The 17,742-nt window shown below is 37.7% G+C and overlaps 1 protein-coding gene across 4 annotated transcripts in view; it reads right to left on the reverse strand.

The window, feature by feature from the left end:
- The window catches only part of LOC127632407 (protein 4.1-like), a 148,265-nt gene that overhangs the window by 36,054 nt on the left and 94,469 nt on the right, over window positions 1-17,742 (reverse strand). For all 4 annotated transcript variants that reach the window (XM_052110979.1, XM_052110981.1, XM_052110980.1 and 1 more), the window contains exons 4-10: window positions 17,173-17,277; window positions 12,861-12,903; window positions 12,071-12,146; window positions 9,662-9,880; window positions 7,516-7,603; window positions 6,779-6,931; window positions 4,770-4,867 (exon numbers count right to left, since the gene is read on the reverse strand). In XM_052110979.1, the coding sequence (XP_051966939.1) occupies window positions 4,770-4,867; window positions 6,779-6,931; window positions 7,516-7,603; window positions 9,662-9,880; window positions 12,071-12,146; window positions 12,861-12,903; window positions 17,173-17,277 (782 nt within the window). The remainder of the gene's footprint in view (window positions 1-4,769; window positions 4,868-6,778; window positions 6,932-7,515; window positions 7,604-9,661; window positions 9,881-12,070; window positions 12,147-12,860; window positions 12,904-17,172; window positions 17,278-17,742) is intronic.

Below are 17,742 nucleotides of genomic sequence, written 5' to 3' on the forward strand. Positions count from 1 at the left end.
CTTATTAATGCAGTGTTCCCTGCCAAGCTGTGCTTGATTCAGTGCTTTAGGAATGTCTTTTAGTATTGACCAGCTGTGAATATGTGTGCAGCATGTCAATGAAATTGACTAGAACCTTTATAGCCTCTGTTGGTGACATCATCAGAATGCGCCAGTACCAGGGCTATAAAAAGATGTGCCACAGGTGCATTGTCAGGTCTTTTGTCTCAGACCACTCTGTGTTGTGTTTGTGCTTCTCAAGCTCTCTGTTTTTCTTTGATAGGAGTTAGATTCATCAGGCAGTGTGCAGAAATCTGTCTTCTTTCTATCATTCAAGTGTGGGAAAGACAAGGAAGAAAAAAAGCGATCAACAAAGCAAACGGTGTGTGTTTCCATGCTTACGTCCTATGGCTGAATCAGACACACACCAGTTTTGCTTTGTTTGTTTGAGGGAGCGAGGCGAGTGTGAGCATTGTGAGCTGTTCACAGTGAAGATGCTGCGCACTCGTCTCGCTTACTTCCAAAAGCCAGCACCCATCATTGCATCGTGGGGCTCGTGTATGGATCTGGCTGAGGATCGATAGACGGGTCCGTCCCTATCACTCGCTCTCTCTCCAAATCCAGCTGGTCCCTCGTGTGTTCTCAAGCGCGCCCCGCCCAGGGACGATGAATCTCTTGGGTCTGTCAACATTGAGTTGCCTCTGAATGTTCCTCACATAATGATAAAGCACTTGAGGAATTACTCGAGGTGGTTACTCGTGCGGTGGCCAGATAACAGCTAGACTGGTCATGCGAACAAGAGATCCCCAAACGGTCAAAACTAGAAGACAGATTTCTGTCTGTTGGTCAGGGGAAGGGAAAACAGAACTATTTTCTCCCCTTCTTTGAAGAACTCCATGATAAGTTAACTCGTTCATGGAGGAAACATTATATTTCCTGTATCTTTGTACCTTCAACGTCGATATATTCGACTATCATGGGTGCTAAGGCATGAGTGTATACGTTGATGCCTCAGTTAGAGGAGACGCACACAGGCTATCTCTCGCCTGGTTCGGCATCAGTGAAGAGATCAACTCTCCCCACAAAGCCATGTAGAACCACCTCAACGATTGTGGGGAAAGCTTATCAAGCAGCAGGTCAGGCTGGTTCCGCGCTACACATCATTGCGGTGTTACAGGCACACCAGGCTGATCTGTTTGAAAGACCTGAGTGCGGGTGGTACAATCGTCAAGGGAGCATTCTCAGAGCTTCGTCGAGCCAGAGATTTATCTCTCCGTGCAATCAAGCAGGCGGCTCGCGCTGTCAGCCGTTCATTGGCTGCTTTTGTCAGCACAGAGAGTCATCTGTGGCTAAACCTCTCGGGCATCAAGGATAAGGACAGAGTATTCCTACTTGATACCCCGGGTCTCACCTTCAGGCCTGTTTGGCGATTCGGTGAATACGGTCGTCAACAGGTTTCAAGAGGCAAAAAAACACGAGGAAGCCTTTGTGCAATTCCTTCCTCGCTGCACTCAGCGGGAGGGGCTGTCGGCCACCCAGCCTCACCCCAGTCCTTCTAGAAGGGAGTCTCAAAAACAAAGTGTGGCGAGTCGCGCTCACCCTCGTAAAGATTGTGGATCGCTTCGTCGCCTCAGCAGCCTCCAAAGCAAGACCCCAACACCATTATTTCCAAAGAGGAAATCCTGATGGTCTTGCGCCCAAACTTGTGGGGTAGCCCCTCTCTTGATGGGGTGCGCAAAATATCTACCTGCTCCTTCCTAGACACCCCTATGAAACCTCTCCATTACCACCGCCTCTGGTGTTTCAGGGGGTAGCGGTTTTCAGCGAACACCCGACATCCCCTCAATGGGAAGTATCAAAATTGGTACCCATTTCAGAGAACCTGGCAGCTTGAAAGCTGCCACAGAGTATTTCTATGTGAGAACCAGGATCCCTTCATGGGACTTAGCTATAGTCCTTGACGGTCTGGTTGAGAGCCCTTTGAACCTCTAGAGTGGCTGACAAGCTCCTGACACTAAAGATGGTTTTTCTTATGGCTATTACTTCTATGAAAAGAATTGGGGACTTGCAGGCTCTGTCTATCTTGCCATCCTGCTTAGACTTTGCCACAGGAATGACAAAAGCGATATTGCATCCTCAATCAGGAACTACCTGCCTAAGGTTCCTTTATTGACCGTACATCTGGTCACTCTTGAGGCCGAAGTTTCAGGAGAAACTTTTCAGACTGTGTCTAGTCCATGCTCTTCAGACGCTACGTCCACCGTACTTGCCGGTGGCGTAAGTCAGGACAACTATTTGTTTGTCAAGGGGGCCGTAACAAGGGTGCGGCCGCCACAAAACAGACAATGTCACATTGGGTGAGGGACGCTATTGCCCTTGCCTATGAGGCATACGGTCAAGCTTCGCCAGTAGGCATCAGGGCTCATTCTACCAGGGGGGGTCGCTTCTTCTAAAGCTTTGGTGGGGGGTTCCCCTCTGCAGCATGTTTGTAATGCGGCAGGCTAGTCCTCTTTGTACACATTCATAAGATTTTATAGTTTGGATGTTCATGCCACTCCGGGCTCTCACGTTCTTGGGTCATCATCACAAGCTTCTAGGTTCTAGTCAATTTCATTGACATGTTGCCCACATATTCACGTTTGGTCACTCCTAAGAGATGTTCCCAAAGCGCTGAATCAAGCGCAGCGTCTCGTTCTACTTTTTCAGAGAACAAGGGTTACAGTCAAGTAACCTGATATGTTTCTGCAGTATCCTACTGGTAGTACAGACCACAGACTCAATTTGATACACACATGATGTCAAGACTGCTTTCAAACACTCATATAAAAATGCAATTGATCTATTTAAAATATGCAATTTAATTAAATAAATATACTGTCTGCATGTGCAGTGAGCTTTACAGTGAATGTGTGAAGCCACTCAATTAAATTAAGAGCATCACGCAGGCTGTGCATATTGTAACAGATGACAAAACAGAGCACTTATTTACTGAGAAGTGCATAGTGCCTGCAGACCATGTTTATATAATTAAATTGCAGCATTTACGCTTTAATAATCACACTGGGCCATTTAAATTACTACATATCCAATTGCGTGGAGCTTTAAAAAAAAAACCACACACACAAACTGAAAAGCCTTCATGCCAAAATAAGAGCTTGATTAAACTTGTGACAGAAAAATGTTAATGTATAGTAAAATGTAAAATTCCCTGTAATGTATATTCACAATAATAATAATTTAAATAATAATATTGAAGCAATAGCTCACAAACAAGAGTGCTGTTGTACTGAATAAATGCATTTATCAATGTTTTTATTTATAAATGTAATGCTCTGTTGTGCAGCACTTTATTTGACAAAAAATAAGACCAATGGTTTTATTTTTAGATTATACTCTGAGGATCTTTACAGAATCACTTTATCTGATTAACAAAAATGCAATGGTGTGTTAAAAAGCAATTGTTCTATTTTCATTTTATTAAAGGGATTGTTCAAAAAAGAAACTTCTCTCATTATTTTCCCCTCATGATATCCCATGTGTGTATGACTTTCTATCTTCACCAGAACACATTTGAAGAAAAACAGAAAAATGTCTTAGCTCAGTAGGTCTTTAAATGCAAGGGAATGAAGATTTCTCTTTTGAAGCTCCAAAAATCACAGACAGTCAACATAAACGTCATCGATGTGACTCCAACGGTTAATGTCTTCAAAAGCAACATGATCACTTTTAGTCCAAAAATATAAATATTTAATTACTTTTATACTTCATGAGAGGGTGGAGTCCAAGTGGTCTCTTGTGTGAGGTATTCATGTTGCCATGGACACAGATGTAGTCTCATGTTCCCCACTTGGTTGAGACATCCAGGATGAGCACACAAACGCACCATTGTGAGTAAAGAAACAGATCAATACAGATCTTAACCAAAACCAACCAAGATACTGTACAGCATTTCTCCTTCTCACTTGAAAACAGTGCTGTTGTCTGTGATGCACATGCGTAAGTTCTCACATGTTTCAAATGTCAATGCGATTACGTCACACGTTTACCACTGCTCACCGGACGCATGATTTATAGTTAAAAAGGTACTTAAATATTTATCTTTTTCACACGAAAGGCGATCGTGTCACTTTAGAAGACATTCATTCATTTACGCTGCTGACTGTCTGTAATTTGTGGAGCTTCAAAAGAGAAATCTCCATTCACTTGCATTTTAAAGACATACTGAGCCAAGACATTTTTCAGTTTTTCTCCAAATGGGTTCTGGTGAAGATGGACACACCTGGGTTATCATGAGGGTGAGTAAATAATGAGAGAATTTTCATTTTTGGGTGAACTATCCATTTATAATTTTATGAATTAATTTGATTAGACACCATTTCAATGCTGAAGTTCAAATGTAAATACAAAAAAAAAAGGAAAATACCAGATTTGGGGATAAAATATAATGTTTCATAGGGCCAAATAAACAAATGTAAATAAAATAAATAAATAAATAAATAAAAATGTAAATAATGTTTACTCAATTGAAAAACACTTGAATGAAACATGCAGTTGTTTTAATTTATTATTTAAATGGATATTTAACTTTTTAAATAGGCAAAAGAAAAGTGTAGCATAGTATCCATTTTTGCTGTGGTATCGAAATTGATATTGAGAATCATGAAATTTTACTGGTACTGGTACCGACTACTGAAATTGTGGTATCGTGACAACCCTTCATCAGACTATGAAACAGACTACTATGAACACAAATTCAGAAAAGAAAAATTAAACTGGTCCATCTAGTTCACCTGAAAAAGGTGTGGTGTTCGATGCAGACCTTCCATAGTCTCTTAGCAGATCTGTGGTTGGGGAGCTTGAAGCCAATGGTGCTCTCAAACTGCTCGTACTGTGGTGTAAAACAAGAGGAAGAACAGATCAGACTAATAAACTTCAGTTCTTTTTGGCAAGGGAAAAATGCTGTTCCAAATAAACTAAAAATACCCTTCATAAGGCATAAAATAAGCCATTACCAACTCCTAAATTAAGCTCAGGAAAACCTTCGCTTTCGCAACAGCGTTAGTTCTGAGCTGCCTAAGGATCTAATTATACTTAATCTTTTGCTTCATCTCCAGTCTAATGACCTAGAGAGAGGTTCCTGCCCTAAGCTTCTCTTGGGGGAAATAAAGCATCCATTTTTCAGACAGAGGATGTAAGCATGATCCTGGCATTTGAGCACTCTATATTGGTCCATTTGGTTCCTATTCTGGGCACTTCCACAGCTGCAGCAGTGAAGTTGAAGGAGCTCTTTATGTGTCTCTCTCAACTGACTCCCTGTGTAGAAAGATGACCACTGAGCCAGTTGCTCTGTGGACCCACAAGGGCATGTGTTCAATTGCAGGATAGCCAGGCTGGGAGAGATCCACCAATCAGAATGTAGAACTCTACAGAGTCTAGGACAGGGGTACTCAATTCAAGTTCCAAGAGGTCTGGTTTCTACTTTTCCTTCCCAGTAAAGATCCAGATAATAATATGTAGCTTACATGATGTCAGTAGTTATATGGCTAGGAAATTATATATCTTTTTTTGAATAGTTTTTATAACTTGCCCAACCCATTCTCACTCCCGAGGCGTCAAATAATGCCGCTTGTGCAAGAGCCCAGCATATCAATGTACAGATGCCAAAAGCACCCTCTTGAGTCTGTATCCGACACACGCAGAGGGCAGTATAACTAAAGGCGTCACTGCCAATCTTCGGATATTGCATGTGTTTAACCGCAATATGTTTAGTTATACTTAGATATTAGTGTGGTTATATTACACGATCATGTCACTTAATTTAGATCCCCTAACCCAACTCAACCCCATTCCTGAACCTAACCAATTATGAATGATATAAATCATGAATGAGGTTTCATGTTTAACATAGATGATAATTGGTTAGGTTTAGGGATGGGGTAGGGTAAATTTAGTAACAATAATTTAAATTTACATTACAGAATTTTTAGATATTATTAAGCTCCCAACCCCACCATAAACCTAACCAACTCTCAACAATATTAAAGACATAACAATCAGATAAAAGTACACAACCACTTAGCTAGGTGTCAGATAACTAGCACAATTATCCTTTGGTCCGGATCCAGACCGGATTCTGCCTATTGAGTACCCCTGGTCCAGGACCTCTGGCTATCCATTCATTTCCAACTTTTCCATTCAGATTTAAGTGACTGTTCAATTGGCAAGCATATCAAGTGATTTACTTAAAATCTAGTGAATCTCAGGGCCACAAATGATGACCAAACAGGAGTGTGCAAGTGACTGAGCTCTCTTAGTAGCCAAATATTGGCTTAAAGCGATAGTCACCCAAAAATGAACATAATTTGCCTACTCATGTCAATCCAAACATGTATGCCATTCTTTCTTGCATGGAACAGAAAAGGAGTTATCTAGCAGAATTTCCAAGCTGCCTTTTTCCATGCAATGAAATTGAATGGTGACCACGACTTTCCCTGGTCCCCATCCATGTTCATTATATAAAAAAGGGAAGAGTGAACATCCTGCCTACCATTTCATTTTATGTTCCACTGAAGAGTAATATGTGATTGGAACAAAAATTTTTGGTGAACTATTCTTTTACCAGCCAATTTACAACTGCTTTCATTTCAAATACTCTTTTCCTCATGTGTGAAACTGAGCAAGATTCTGAAGTGAGGACTTTCTCTGGAAGATTTTTTTTCTCCAAATTATTTCCACTATTAAGCCATTGTTGGTGATTTTCCACGTCTCAGCACTTAGATCATCTAAAAGCTGTGTTTACCTCTCCAGGGCGTATCTTGATGTAGAAATTGCTCCTTTTGTAGGAGATCTTGAGAATCTTTGGCCAGGCAAAGCGGTTGATCCTAAGCCTGTCACGGTAAATCAATAGACCATTGGCACTCACACCCAGCATGATATCTGTCCCTTCTGAATCCTGCCCCAGGAAGAGAAGAAAAAAGTGCAGAATAATATTTTAAAGGCACAGAAGGGTAATAACTCACTGCCAGTATCTTTTTATACTGTGGGTGGTTACTAAAAGCTTGGTCAGCAAAAAAACACCACTATCACTGCACAAAAAACTCAGGAACTTTGAAAAGCCTGAACGTTCAAAGGTGAAGTGAAATTTCTTTGCCACTGGTGCAAGAAATACATTTGCAAAAATAATGACTGTTTTCAATTAAGCATCCCAAACACTGCTCCAATCTGACATATTAAAGGAATTGTTAATCCAAAAATCTACATTTACACACTCTTTCTCATAGTCATATGACTTTCTTTCTTCTGATTAAGAAACAAAGATATACTGATGGAGATATCACTTGAATATATCCATAAATTGCAAGTCAAAGGGGAACAACACTTCCTATGCTGGGAAAGGAGAAATAATTTCTCCTTTAAGCAATTGCAGGTCTAAATACACACATATAAATGCATATTTGTTGTGACACACAACTTGCTGTTGTAGCATCCATAACAATAGTTACAGATTGTACCTTTATCCTGGTGATTTTGATGTACCTTAGCATGATGCAGGTCGACTCCATACATGGAGAGTTTCTTAGCATTCTCCAGGAAGTTCACTTCTGCCTCTGCAGGTGTCATTCCCCTGAGAAACAGGATAGAATATACCATTATTACAGCTGTATAGTGTTGAAAGAAACTAACAAAAAAGTAGCAATGCAACTCACTTCAACAGTTTGACAATAGTTTGGTTTTCAAAATGTGTAGCCATTAACAAGCAATTTTTTTCAACAAGTAGCAGTGTAGCAAAAATGCTGCTGCTTTTATGTTATATTATATTGAGTATGCAGTCCTACAATAGACTGAGCTGAGGAAATAATCAAACTGTCTTCTCTCTCATATGTAGCATTAGAAAGTATGATTTATTCTGGTGAATCATTTCATTTGTATGGATTGTGCAAATTAACCAATTTAAAAAGAAATCACAGATTTGAGTTTCTTGTGGAGCAGTTTGTCTTCTTATAATGAAATACTTTAGTGAAAATAGCTAAATAGTTTATGCTGTTTGTCATCAATCCATACATTCTTTCATAAACCCTCATTGTTTATATATATATATTCATAATGTATAGTGAGAACATTAATAATGTGAAAAATTACTATACAATTTGGGGAAAAAAATGTGTTAAATTTAATTTAATTACTTCAAATACTTCTCATAAAAAAAAAATCCTCCACGTGCAGCAATGACAGCTTTGCGGATTCTTGGAATTCTAGCTCTCAGCTCTACCTTGATAGGAGACTTCCTGGGGAAAACTAAGGTTGCTCACCCTGGGAACAATCCTAGAGCACATCTTGTAAAGAAGAGGGGTGTAACCCCTCCTGGCTAAATTCCCTCCATTGGTTCTTCTCAATCACAGCCTCCTAATAATCCCCATCCACAAATTGGCTCTATAAATCTACTCTCTCCTCTCCACCAATAGCTGGTGAGTGTACTGGTGCACTATGGCTGCAGTTGCATCATCCAGGTGGATGCTGCACACTGGTGGTGGTGGTTGAGGAGAGTCCCCTGTTCACTGTGTGTCAGAAAAAATGCTATATAAATGTAACATGCATGCCACTATTTGCACTAGAGAACAAATAGCATCTATCACTTAGTGCAAAGAAGATGCTTATTGTTGCTTTTTACATTTGGTGAAAATAGCATCTGTCAATAATTGCACTTAGTGCAGATAGACTCTGCCATATTTAAGTAATTTTTTATTTTTTTATGCTTGAAATTCTTCTTCCTGCCCAGTAGAGGGCGATATGCATGAAGAATGTCAATCACCAAAAACACAAGAAGAATGTAAATGTGATCTGTTTCTCACCCACACCTATAATATCGCTTCTGAAGACATTGATTTAACCAGTGGGGTCTTTTGGATTACTTTTATGCTGACTTATTTTATTTTATTTTTTAGCTTCAAAATGTTGGCACCCATTTACTTGCATTGTATGTAGCAAAGGAGCTGATAAATTATTCTTAAAGAAAGAAAGTCAAACACATGTGGGATGGCATAAAAGTGAGTAAATGATGAGAGAATTTTTAATTTTGTATGAAATATTCCTTAAACTACTTTTTCATAAGAATGCAAAGGATGGCTTCCTCAACATTTCAACAATGTAAACATTATTTATTTTTTGGGTAAAATGTTTCACAAAATAATGATAATTGGAGGAATAAATTAAAGAAGGCACATTGGAACAAAAAAAAAGGCACTCACTGTACCAAATACTATGAAATGAATGTATGGTGTATGATTCACTACTTTCAGAAAAAAAACATCAATGACAGATGCTGAACAGTAAGGTGGTATATGTCAACATGTGTTTTATCACAATTCATAAAAAGCACTGGATACATTTACTAAATTAATTTAATAATCTTTTCTGAAGCAGATACCAGAGCTTGCACAGCAGCTAAATAAAAGTTTAAAAAGTTTTAGGTAATATTTTCAATTTTGTATGTTGCCGAGGAATAATACCCATAACATTGTTTGTGCCATGATCTACCATTTGAGCTACAGAAATAAGCATGTAATGAGCATTCCAAGATATAGTAACTGCGATTTCTAGCTGATATACATGATTCTCATGAACGTGGGAACCCTGTAAAAAAAAACTTTAGGGTTAGCCCAAGGCTAAATTATCTCTTTCTGACCTGTAAGTCTTGTGTAGCTCCATCACCCTCTCCTCTAGCTCACGGGTCTGGTTTGGGGCAAAGCTGAAGTCACTAATATAGTCTGAGCCGTGGTCCTCTTGGTCGTAGTCGCCCAGCTCCGCCTGCACAGTGTAGGAGCCCAGCAGAGCGTGCGTGACAAAAGAACAGGGCAGTCGGCCAGAGAGGATGTCATTTCGCAGCTGCAGACACAGGTAGTACCTGGAACAAAGAATAAAGAGACTATATCAAATCTCATGTAAGCATTTTATGTGATTCTGATAGTCAGGTTTAACGCTAGACCTTTACGTAATGCCAGAAGTTCTAAAGGTTAGGTCTATATTCAATAATGTCTGTACCATACTAAGAACAAAATACAACCATGTAAATTTGGCAAGGTTTGCAAATGTTCTGAATGGAATATCCGAAAGGACTGCTACATCTGCCAAAGTGTGTAATATACAACCAAAGCACAATGTATAGAATACTTAATCAAACAACGAAATGCACTTGAATGATGAATAGACCAGAAGCAATGTTAAATTATTTATTATTTGAGTGAACTCAAGAGAGTTCAGACAAAAAAAAAAAAACATTATTACACAGCTCTCTGGAATACTCGATTCTGATTGGTCAATGGTGCCATCTAGTGGTGTGATATATCTGAGTAACAACCGCATATCCATGTATCAGACAGGTTAACTGGTTATAACGAGTCATCTTTCCTGCTTCTCGGATCACTTTTTTAATCTCTACAAGTAACGAATAAGATAATTTCTTCGCAAATCAATTTCATGAGCATTTATTAATTTATTTGGCAAGTAGTCTTGTAATAAGCTGCATTATGAGCAGTCAGATGGACATTAATTACAAAATAAACACCAACAGAACTCTGAGGCAAACTGTTCAGCTTTTTCTTTATTCTCACATATAATTTAAACACAAATACATATTTTATGACCATGTATTTCTTTTTTTGGTTAGAAGCAGTGTAATAAGCTGGATGATGTACAGTCAGACAGTTGTTATCACAAAATAAACCCCTATAGGGATTTATTTTGCAATGATAACCAGTTAACTGTACATTATCCCTTACTAAAAATCAACATGTATTTATTAGATGAGAACTAGATGGCTCTTGGTTATGAAATTAGAAAACATAATGAAACAATGTACCATACTACAGTTTAAAAAGCTTATTGTTGCATACTGCGTTCTATAACACACTCTACTTGACTATTTGCAGCATATAACAAATAAGCTGAAGCCTATGTACAAGTGCTATAGAAATGGTTCACCCAAAAATTATCCTGATTACATTCTTAACCTGTATACTGTTATATTTATTAATTTATTTATTTTTGAAGACATAAATTAATGTATCTCTTTTTAATAGAACAATAGTTCATGGTCACAACCTCAATAAAAGCACAATAAAAGAAGTCCACACAACTCATGTGGTTTGTTTCAAATGACGGCAATTTGAATATGTAAAATGGAGAATAAGATTTCAGAGCTGCAGCAGAGGTGAAGATTTTAAGTGAACAGTGACTTTTGAAATGTTGATCTTTTCCTCAAACAAAGCTATCATATGCAATGGCATAGGTTTCAGGTGAAGACTGACAAGACTGAAGAATGTCTCGTTATGAAATAAAAAAAATATGCCTCATAGAAAATCTATGACTCAGAGAAACTCATTTAAGAAGCTCTAGGAATATAAAATGGGAATTTTTATGCCAACCCTGAACACAAAAAGAAGTTACATGTTTGTTCATAATTCTTGTAGAAGGGCGGAGTCACAGAGCAGCATGTGATATGTGTTACTGTGTGAACCGACTTTGTGAATATGTGTGGTACCACACTAATTTCTAGTTTAATTTAAGTTAGAGAAGTACAGTTATTTTCAGATTAAAAATACATTTGTAATCAGTTTTATTGTACTTAAATGCATTAATGTTCATATTTGCTTGTGTGTGCCGATGTGTGAGGGTTTGTTAATATACAGAATGGATGACTACAGTACAATTTTTAGGTTATTTTATATTTAATATAATATATATATATATATATATATATATATATATATATATATATATATATATATATATATATATATATATAGATATATATATTATTTTGATTAACTTTAAAAAGTAAACTGTTAAAAAAAATTATAATGCATGATTAAAGTGGATTTTATTTTTGGAGTATAAATCACCATCAGCTTTCCTTGTAAGGAAAACAGAAGCTTGGAGATTCTGCCTTTTTTGTCTCACAGAAGAATTAAAATAATACGGGGATAGAAAGACAACATTTTGAGACTATCTTTTTATTTTTTTATTTTTGGAAGAACTATTCCTTTAGGGCAATACTGTGTAGAAGTGTTAAACTGCTGTATGGTCCTTTTGTCACCTGGTAATGTCTTCCATAAGCTGCGAGGGGTCCGGTGGATAGAACTTCACAGCAAAGGTTAAATGCAAAGGAGAAGCTGTGAACACACACACATGCACACAAAGTGAGAAAGAGCCACAACAATTCAGTGAATTGCTTATGCTTGCAGAGGGTCTGACTAATACTGTAAACAGTAAAAAATATTTCTCATGGGGAGCAGATCTTTAGTGCTTTAGTGTGCCCTGCCTCTGGCCCATAAAAGCGAAGGTCAGTGAGAGGGTGACTCTTTAATGGACTTGAGTTACTGTTCACAGTCTCTCATCAGAGAAACAGCAGATATTCTGAATTAAAGGATCAACTTAGCTGGCATTATATTGACTGTATCTTAATTACTGTATCAATTAATGTATCTTGTTGTCAGTGTGTAAAGGCAATTTAGTTATACAATGGAAGTGAATGGGGCCAATTGTATGAGGGTTTAAAGGCAGAAATGTGAATATTCTAATTTTATTAAAGCACTTACAGTACATTAATTATGCTGTTCAAATTTGTGTATTCTTTAATCTGTACAGTTGTTAAAACTGTTGTTTTTACAGTCATTTTAGCGTTTTTGGGTCTCTGGCATTAAGTTTTCAAAGCAACAAAGTGGTAAAACTAGATATAACTTTACACAGAAAAGCTTAAGCAATTTTATCACAATAAAATAATGTTAATGCATTATTTGTTATGTTGACATAACTGCTGTAGATTGAGCTTAAATTGTTCTGAACTCAGAATAGTTTAAGAAAATGTGTGTTAATGATTCACTCACTTCTCATCTGTTTTTTGATATCCTTGGAAGGGTCCAACCAGTTCTGCAATACACAACATAAAAAAAACATACAGATATGTGAGCTATATGAAATATCTGTACTTTGCTGCCTTTGACAACCTCTTAATATCACTCTCAGTGCACGGACACTCTCCTTGTCCCTCCATATGTATCAATTGAGAGACGGCAAGGTGCTGCTGTTTCCAGCATAAGGAGATGTAATCAAATCTCAGCATCTGTCTCCCCACCATGGCAATAAATCTAAATGAGATGCTCAGTATTAGGGCATTTTGGAAGATCAGAGGAGATCAATGCAATCTGTAGTACATCTGCATAAACTTAATTTGCAACATAAGGCCATCTCGTACCCAAGAAATAGAAGCGCAGAAGATGAAAGCTTGTCCTTAATCTTGGCAATCTTAATTTGATACAAAAAGAATAAAAACAAAGGCTATTGCTATATTCGGAATAGCATACTTACATACTACTCATACTACTGCAGCAGTATGCTGAATGTACAGGGTTTACAATATACCATTCTTTAAGTAGACCAACTGAAATACCGAATAACCAACCTGATAAACAGTAAAGCTGTACCAAGTTTCACTTTCAGAAAAAAAGAACAGTATTTAAAGTCAAAGTATTTATTTGACGGAAGTGGTCCTGGCTGAAATGAAAATTAGGACATTTCTACACAAAACTGAATTAAAAACATAAAATACCCGATGATAACTGGACAACAGTTAACATGATACAGTCCCACGAGACCTTTTATGATGTTTTTAGCTGTAGTCACTACAAACGTCTAGTTTACTGTTGTTACCTCCGTTCCCTGATGGAGGGAACGAGACGTTGTGTCGAAGAAGCGACACTAGGTGTCTCTCTTGAGAGCCTCGCGCATCTCTGAAGTTGAGAAAAGGCCAATGAGAAATTGGAAGATAGAATTTGCATGTCCCGCCCCCGGACATACCTCACGCTGACGGCAGCTTGGGCAAGCATGTCGGCTATCTGGGCGTCAGCCTCTGACTGGGCGTGCTGACCCGAGGGTGGCAGCCCAATCGAGTCTTCCGCATCAGATGCCGGAACACTCTCCGATGCAGCGGCGAGCTCATCATCAAGCTCGGGGGGCTCAAGAGGATAGGCAGACTGGCCGTGAGGCGAGCCGCTGTCAGCCCGAGCCCGTGCGGAAGTCAACGAGCCTGTCGGGGGGCGGGCCCGAGCCCGCTGTTATCCCCAAATCACCTCCATCGCCAGCCGGGTTGTCCTCAATCCCGTAGGAAGAAGGAGCGATGCAGGGGGTGGCTGGAGTGGCCTTCCTTTTTAGGAAGGAAAGCCGTGACCGCAACGTTGCCTTGGTAAGGTTCTCGCAGTGATAACACGAACATCCACAAACGCTTCCTCGGTGTGATTGTGGCCCAGACACACAAGGCTGCGCCTGTGACCGTCAGGAGCGGAGAGAACTCGACCGCATCCAGGAACTACACAGGGGCGGAAGGGCATCTTTATAAAGACGCGTCCTGAAAAGGACGTTCAACGCCACTGTGTATTGCTCTTTTAGAGAATTAAACTCTTTTACAATATTCCCTTTTAGAAAGTGCTGTCGAAGTTCCCAGGGGCAAAGCTGCACTGCCATGCAGAGGAGAAAGCCGCTGATATGTGCTGTAGATCCAACAGCATACACTCTTAGAGATGAAGTGAACAGAATTGTGAATCGCAGCTCGCTAATCACATAACCGGTCTGCTTCGAAGAACATTTCTGAATGAACAGATGCATTTCCCTCCCTTTAAACTCAAATGTCCGGGGGCGGGACATGAAAATTCTGTCTGCCAATTTCTCATTGGCCTTTTCTCAAGTTCAGAGATGTGCGAGGCTCTCAAGACATACCCCTAGTGTCGCTTCTTCAACACAACGTCGAAGTGAGCGACAGACGGTGAACTGTTGCTGTATGGAAAAGAGTTGCTTAAAGATTCTTCAAAATTTTGTCTCACAGGAAAGAAAATACAGGATTTGGAACAACTGTAAAAAAATAACAGAATTTTAATTTTTGGGTGAACTATATTTTTAATTAACTGTTATCAATGGTCAAGTCTTTATGGGTGTTCGGAGCCAAGTGTTTGGAAGCACACTTCAACTGAATGTGCTTTTTAACCTGAACACAATTACTTTGAACAGAGAGCAGATAAGAGCTGTGCTCACTCATCAACATGCAAACCAATTTAATGCAGAATGAGTATCAATTATCTGGAATATGTGCATAATGTTTGACAAAAGAAAAGAGCACTTCATTATCAACACATCCTATTCTCTCCTTATGATAAATTTACTAGGAAAAGAAGTGTCTGCTTCCCATTTATCTATAGTGTTTAACCCTTGTGCATCCTTGTGGACATTTTTGGCTTTTTCAGTTTTGTTTTTTTGATAACTTTGTCTGTGTTAATGCTAACTGCATAAAATTTTCCACAGGTGTGAATGTTTATTGGAATTTTAATATTTCACCCTATTTTCTTTAAAAATATATTTTTTGCACTAGTTACACAAAATACTCCCTCTTAGCGTCGTTTTGGACAAAAATGGCACATTGAAACCCATTAAAACGGCGATTTTTAATCCCAGTGCCATTTAACTATAAAATTATGCAATCTTGTTTAACATGCTTTCATTATGTTGGCAAGGCTTCAACATTTACATTTTAAATATTTTTTACCAGATCGTGCCATTTTTTCAGGTTTGGCATATCATCGCTTTTGTTGTTGTTTTCTGCTGTTTTTGGCTTATGCATATTATAGAGCCAATTAGATACATTATGAATATATAATTGTGTGAGTGTGTTGGTATGGATTTCAGAGTGTGGTTTGTATGTGTCTGAGGCTCTAATAATAAAAATAAAAAAAATTCTGTTTAGCATTTATTAATCTGAAAATAATTATAATTATTATATTTTTTATAAAAAACAACAGTGGCATTATGTAAACAAACCGGCGTTTAAAGTGTTAAAATTCTGAAAATAAATGAATGTTTGGTAATTATGATTAGAACTGATGCTGGTTAAAATATAAGTCAGTGAAAGTAGAAAAAAATATTATTCTATAATATTTTATGACACTTTTTTGACATAGCCATTTTTGTCCATTATGGACCTAAGTGGTAGCTTTTTTTTAAATCTGATACTGCATAAAAAATATGAAAGCATCAAAATGAATGTTGTTGTTAATCATTGACATATCCGAGGCTCTAATAATCAAACAAAAAAAAAATCTGCTTAGCATCTATTAAATTGAAAATAATTACTATTTTTAATTTGTTCCTAAAAAAACAACAGTGGCATTATGTAAACAAACCAGTGTTTAAAGGGTTAAAATTCTAAAAATGAATGAATGTTTGGTCATTATGATTAGAGCTGATGCTGGTTAAAAAAATTATGTCAGTGAAAGTGGAAAAAACTATAAATCTATGATATTTTTATGACAGTTTTTGGACATGGCCATTTTTGTCCATAATGAACCTATGTGTAACTTTTTTTAATTAATGCACAAGGGTTAAGTGTAAGTGTTTTTTTTTCCCCCAAATGCCATCAAAATTACATATCATGTGAGTCCAAGGAAATTGCATATAAATCGTTAAAGCTGAGTTCAAATTCAGCAGACATGTTTGACAAAAGCTGGAAAATTAAAGATAATTGACAGTGGGATGGTGTTAAACATAAAAAAAATTATGAGTCGCAATAAATTATAGATGACAATATAGTCTACATTAAGATACTTTGGTAGACAGGCAACAATAAAAATGTGTGATTCATTCTTGATAGAGTTATGACTCAAGATTTTGATTATATAATATGTTCTATTAAGAAATAAAAAGAAAAATCAACCAAACTTGATTCTATAAAAGATTTTAACTCAATTACTCAAATAGTGGTTATTAGGTGGTATGTAGTATATCAATGCAGTATTGCATTTCAGGTAATCGGATTTCCAGTGAAAAGTATGTTTCATAATACATTCATAAATAGCTAACAAAAAAAACTTGGCTGTGCACTTTAGAGAAGACTGTATTAAACTATAACCGTTTTGCTCATGTCAGTAACTAACTCAAACCCAGCATACCTGACAGCACTATTGGAAGCCACCCAGAAAAGCAAGTCCCAGGCAATGGCATAATTACTAAAATTGCTTCCTTCTCCACAACAATTACCTTTGCCACCTGCGGGTCTCAAACTGAACATGGGAACAAAAGCTTTGTTTCACAATGCACAGAACTATTCAGAATACGTTACATTTCAGGCGGCAGTTGCCGTTAAAGTGGCTCTCTGACCTTTTGGCTGTCAGAATCACTGAAGATCAAACCAAAGTAGTCCTTCTCCAACAGGTTTAGATGTTCGCACACCAGATCCAAGAGACGCTGCCCTTTACACTGTTTCTGCAAAACACAAATGGTTAATGGGTAAAATATGAGGACAAATCAGGCATTAAGGATGCTATGCAAAAAATAACCAGTGTTGTCGCACTTGGTTCGTTTCAGGGGTATGAGGACGGTTTGCAAGCAAACTGAGACCGTAAGGAATGTGGTTCATTTAAATATCATGCATTGCAAACACAAAGCCACATTGTCTTAAGTCACATTTGCTTAATTCCAAATTACAGATTACATCACATAGGAGATGTAGATCATATTAAAAACCCCAAACTATACAGACAGACTATTAAAATGTAACATTTTCGGTGAAAATGAATGCTTGAAACTTTAACCACCTGACCACCTTGCAATAATGTGCCGTAGAAAAGAAATTACAAAATAAAAATATTATTATTTTATAATAAACACCAATTTCCTTGTTTACTCGTTTAGAAATATATAATAATAATAATAATAATAATTATTATT

This window comes from Xyrauchen texanus, chromosome 39 (assembly GCF_025860055.1).
Source record: "Xyrauchen texanus isolate HMW12.3.18 chromosome 39, RBS_HiC_50CHRs, whole genome shotgun sequence".
NCBI classification, from domain to species: domain Eukaryota; kingdom Metazoa; phylum Chordata; class Actinopteri; order Cypriniformes; family Catostomidae; genus Xyrauchen; species Xyrauchen texanus.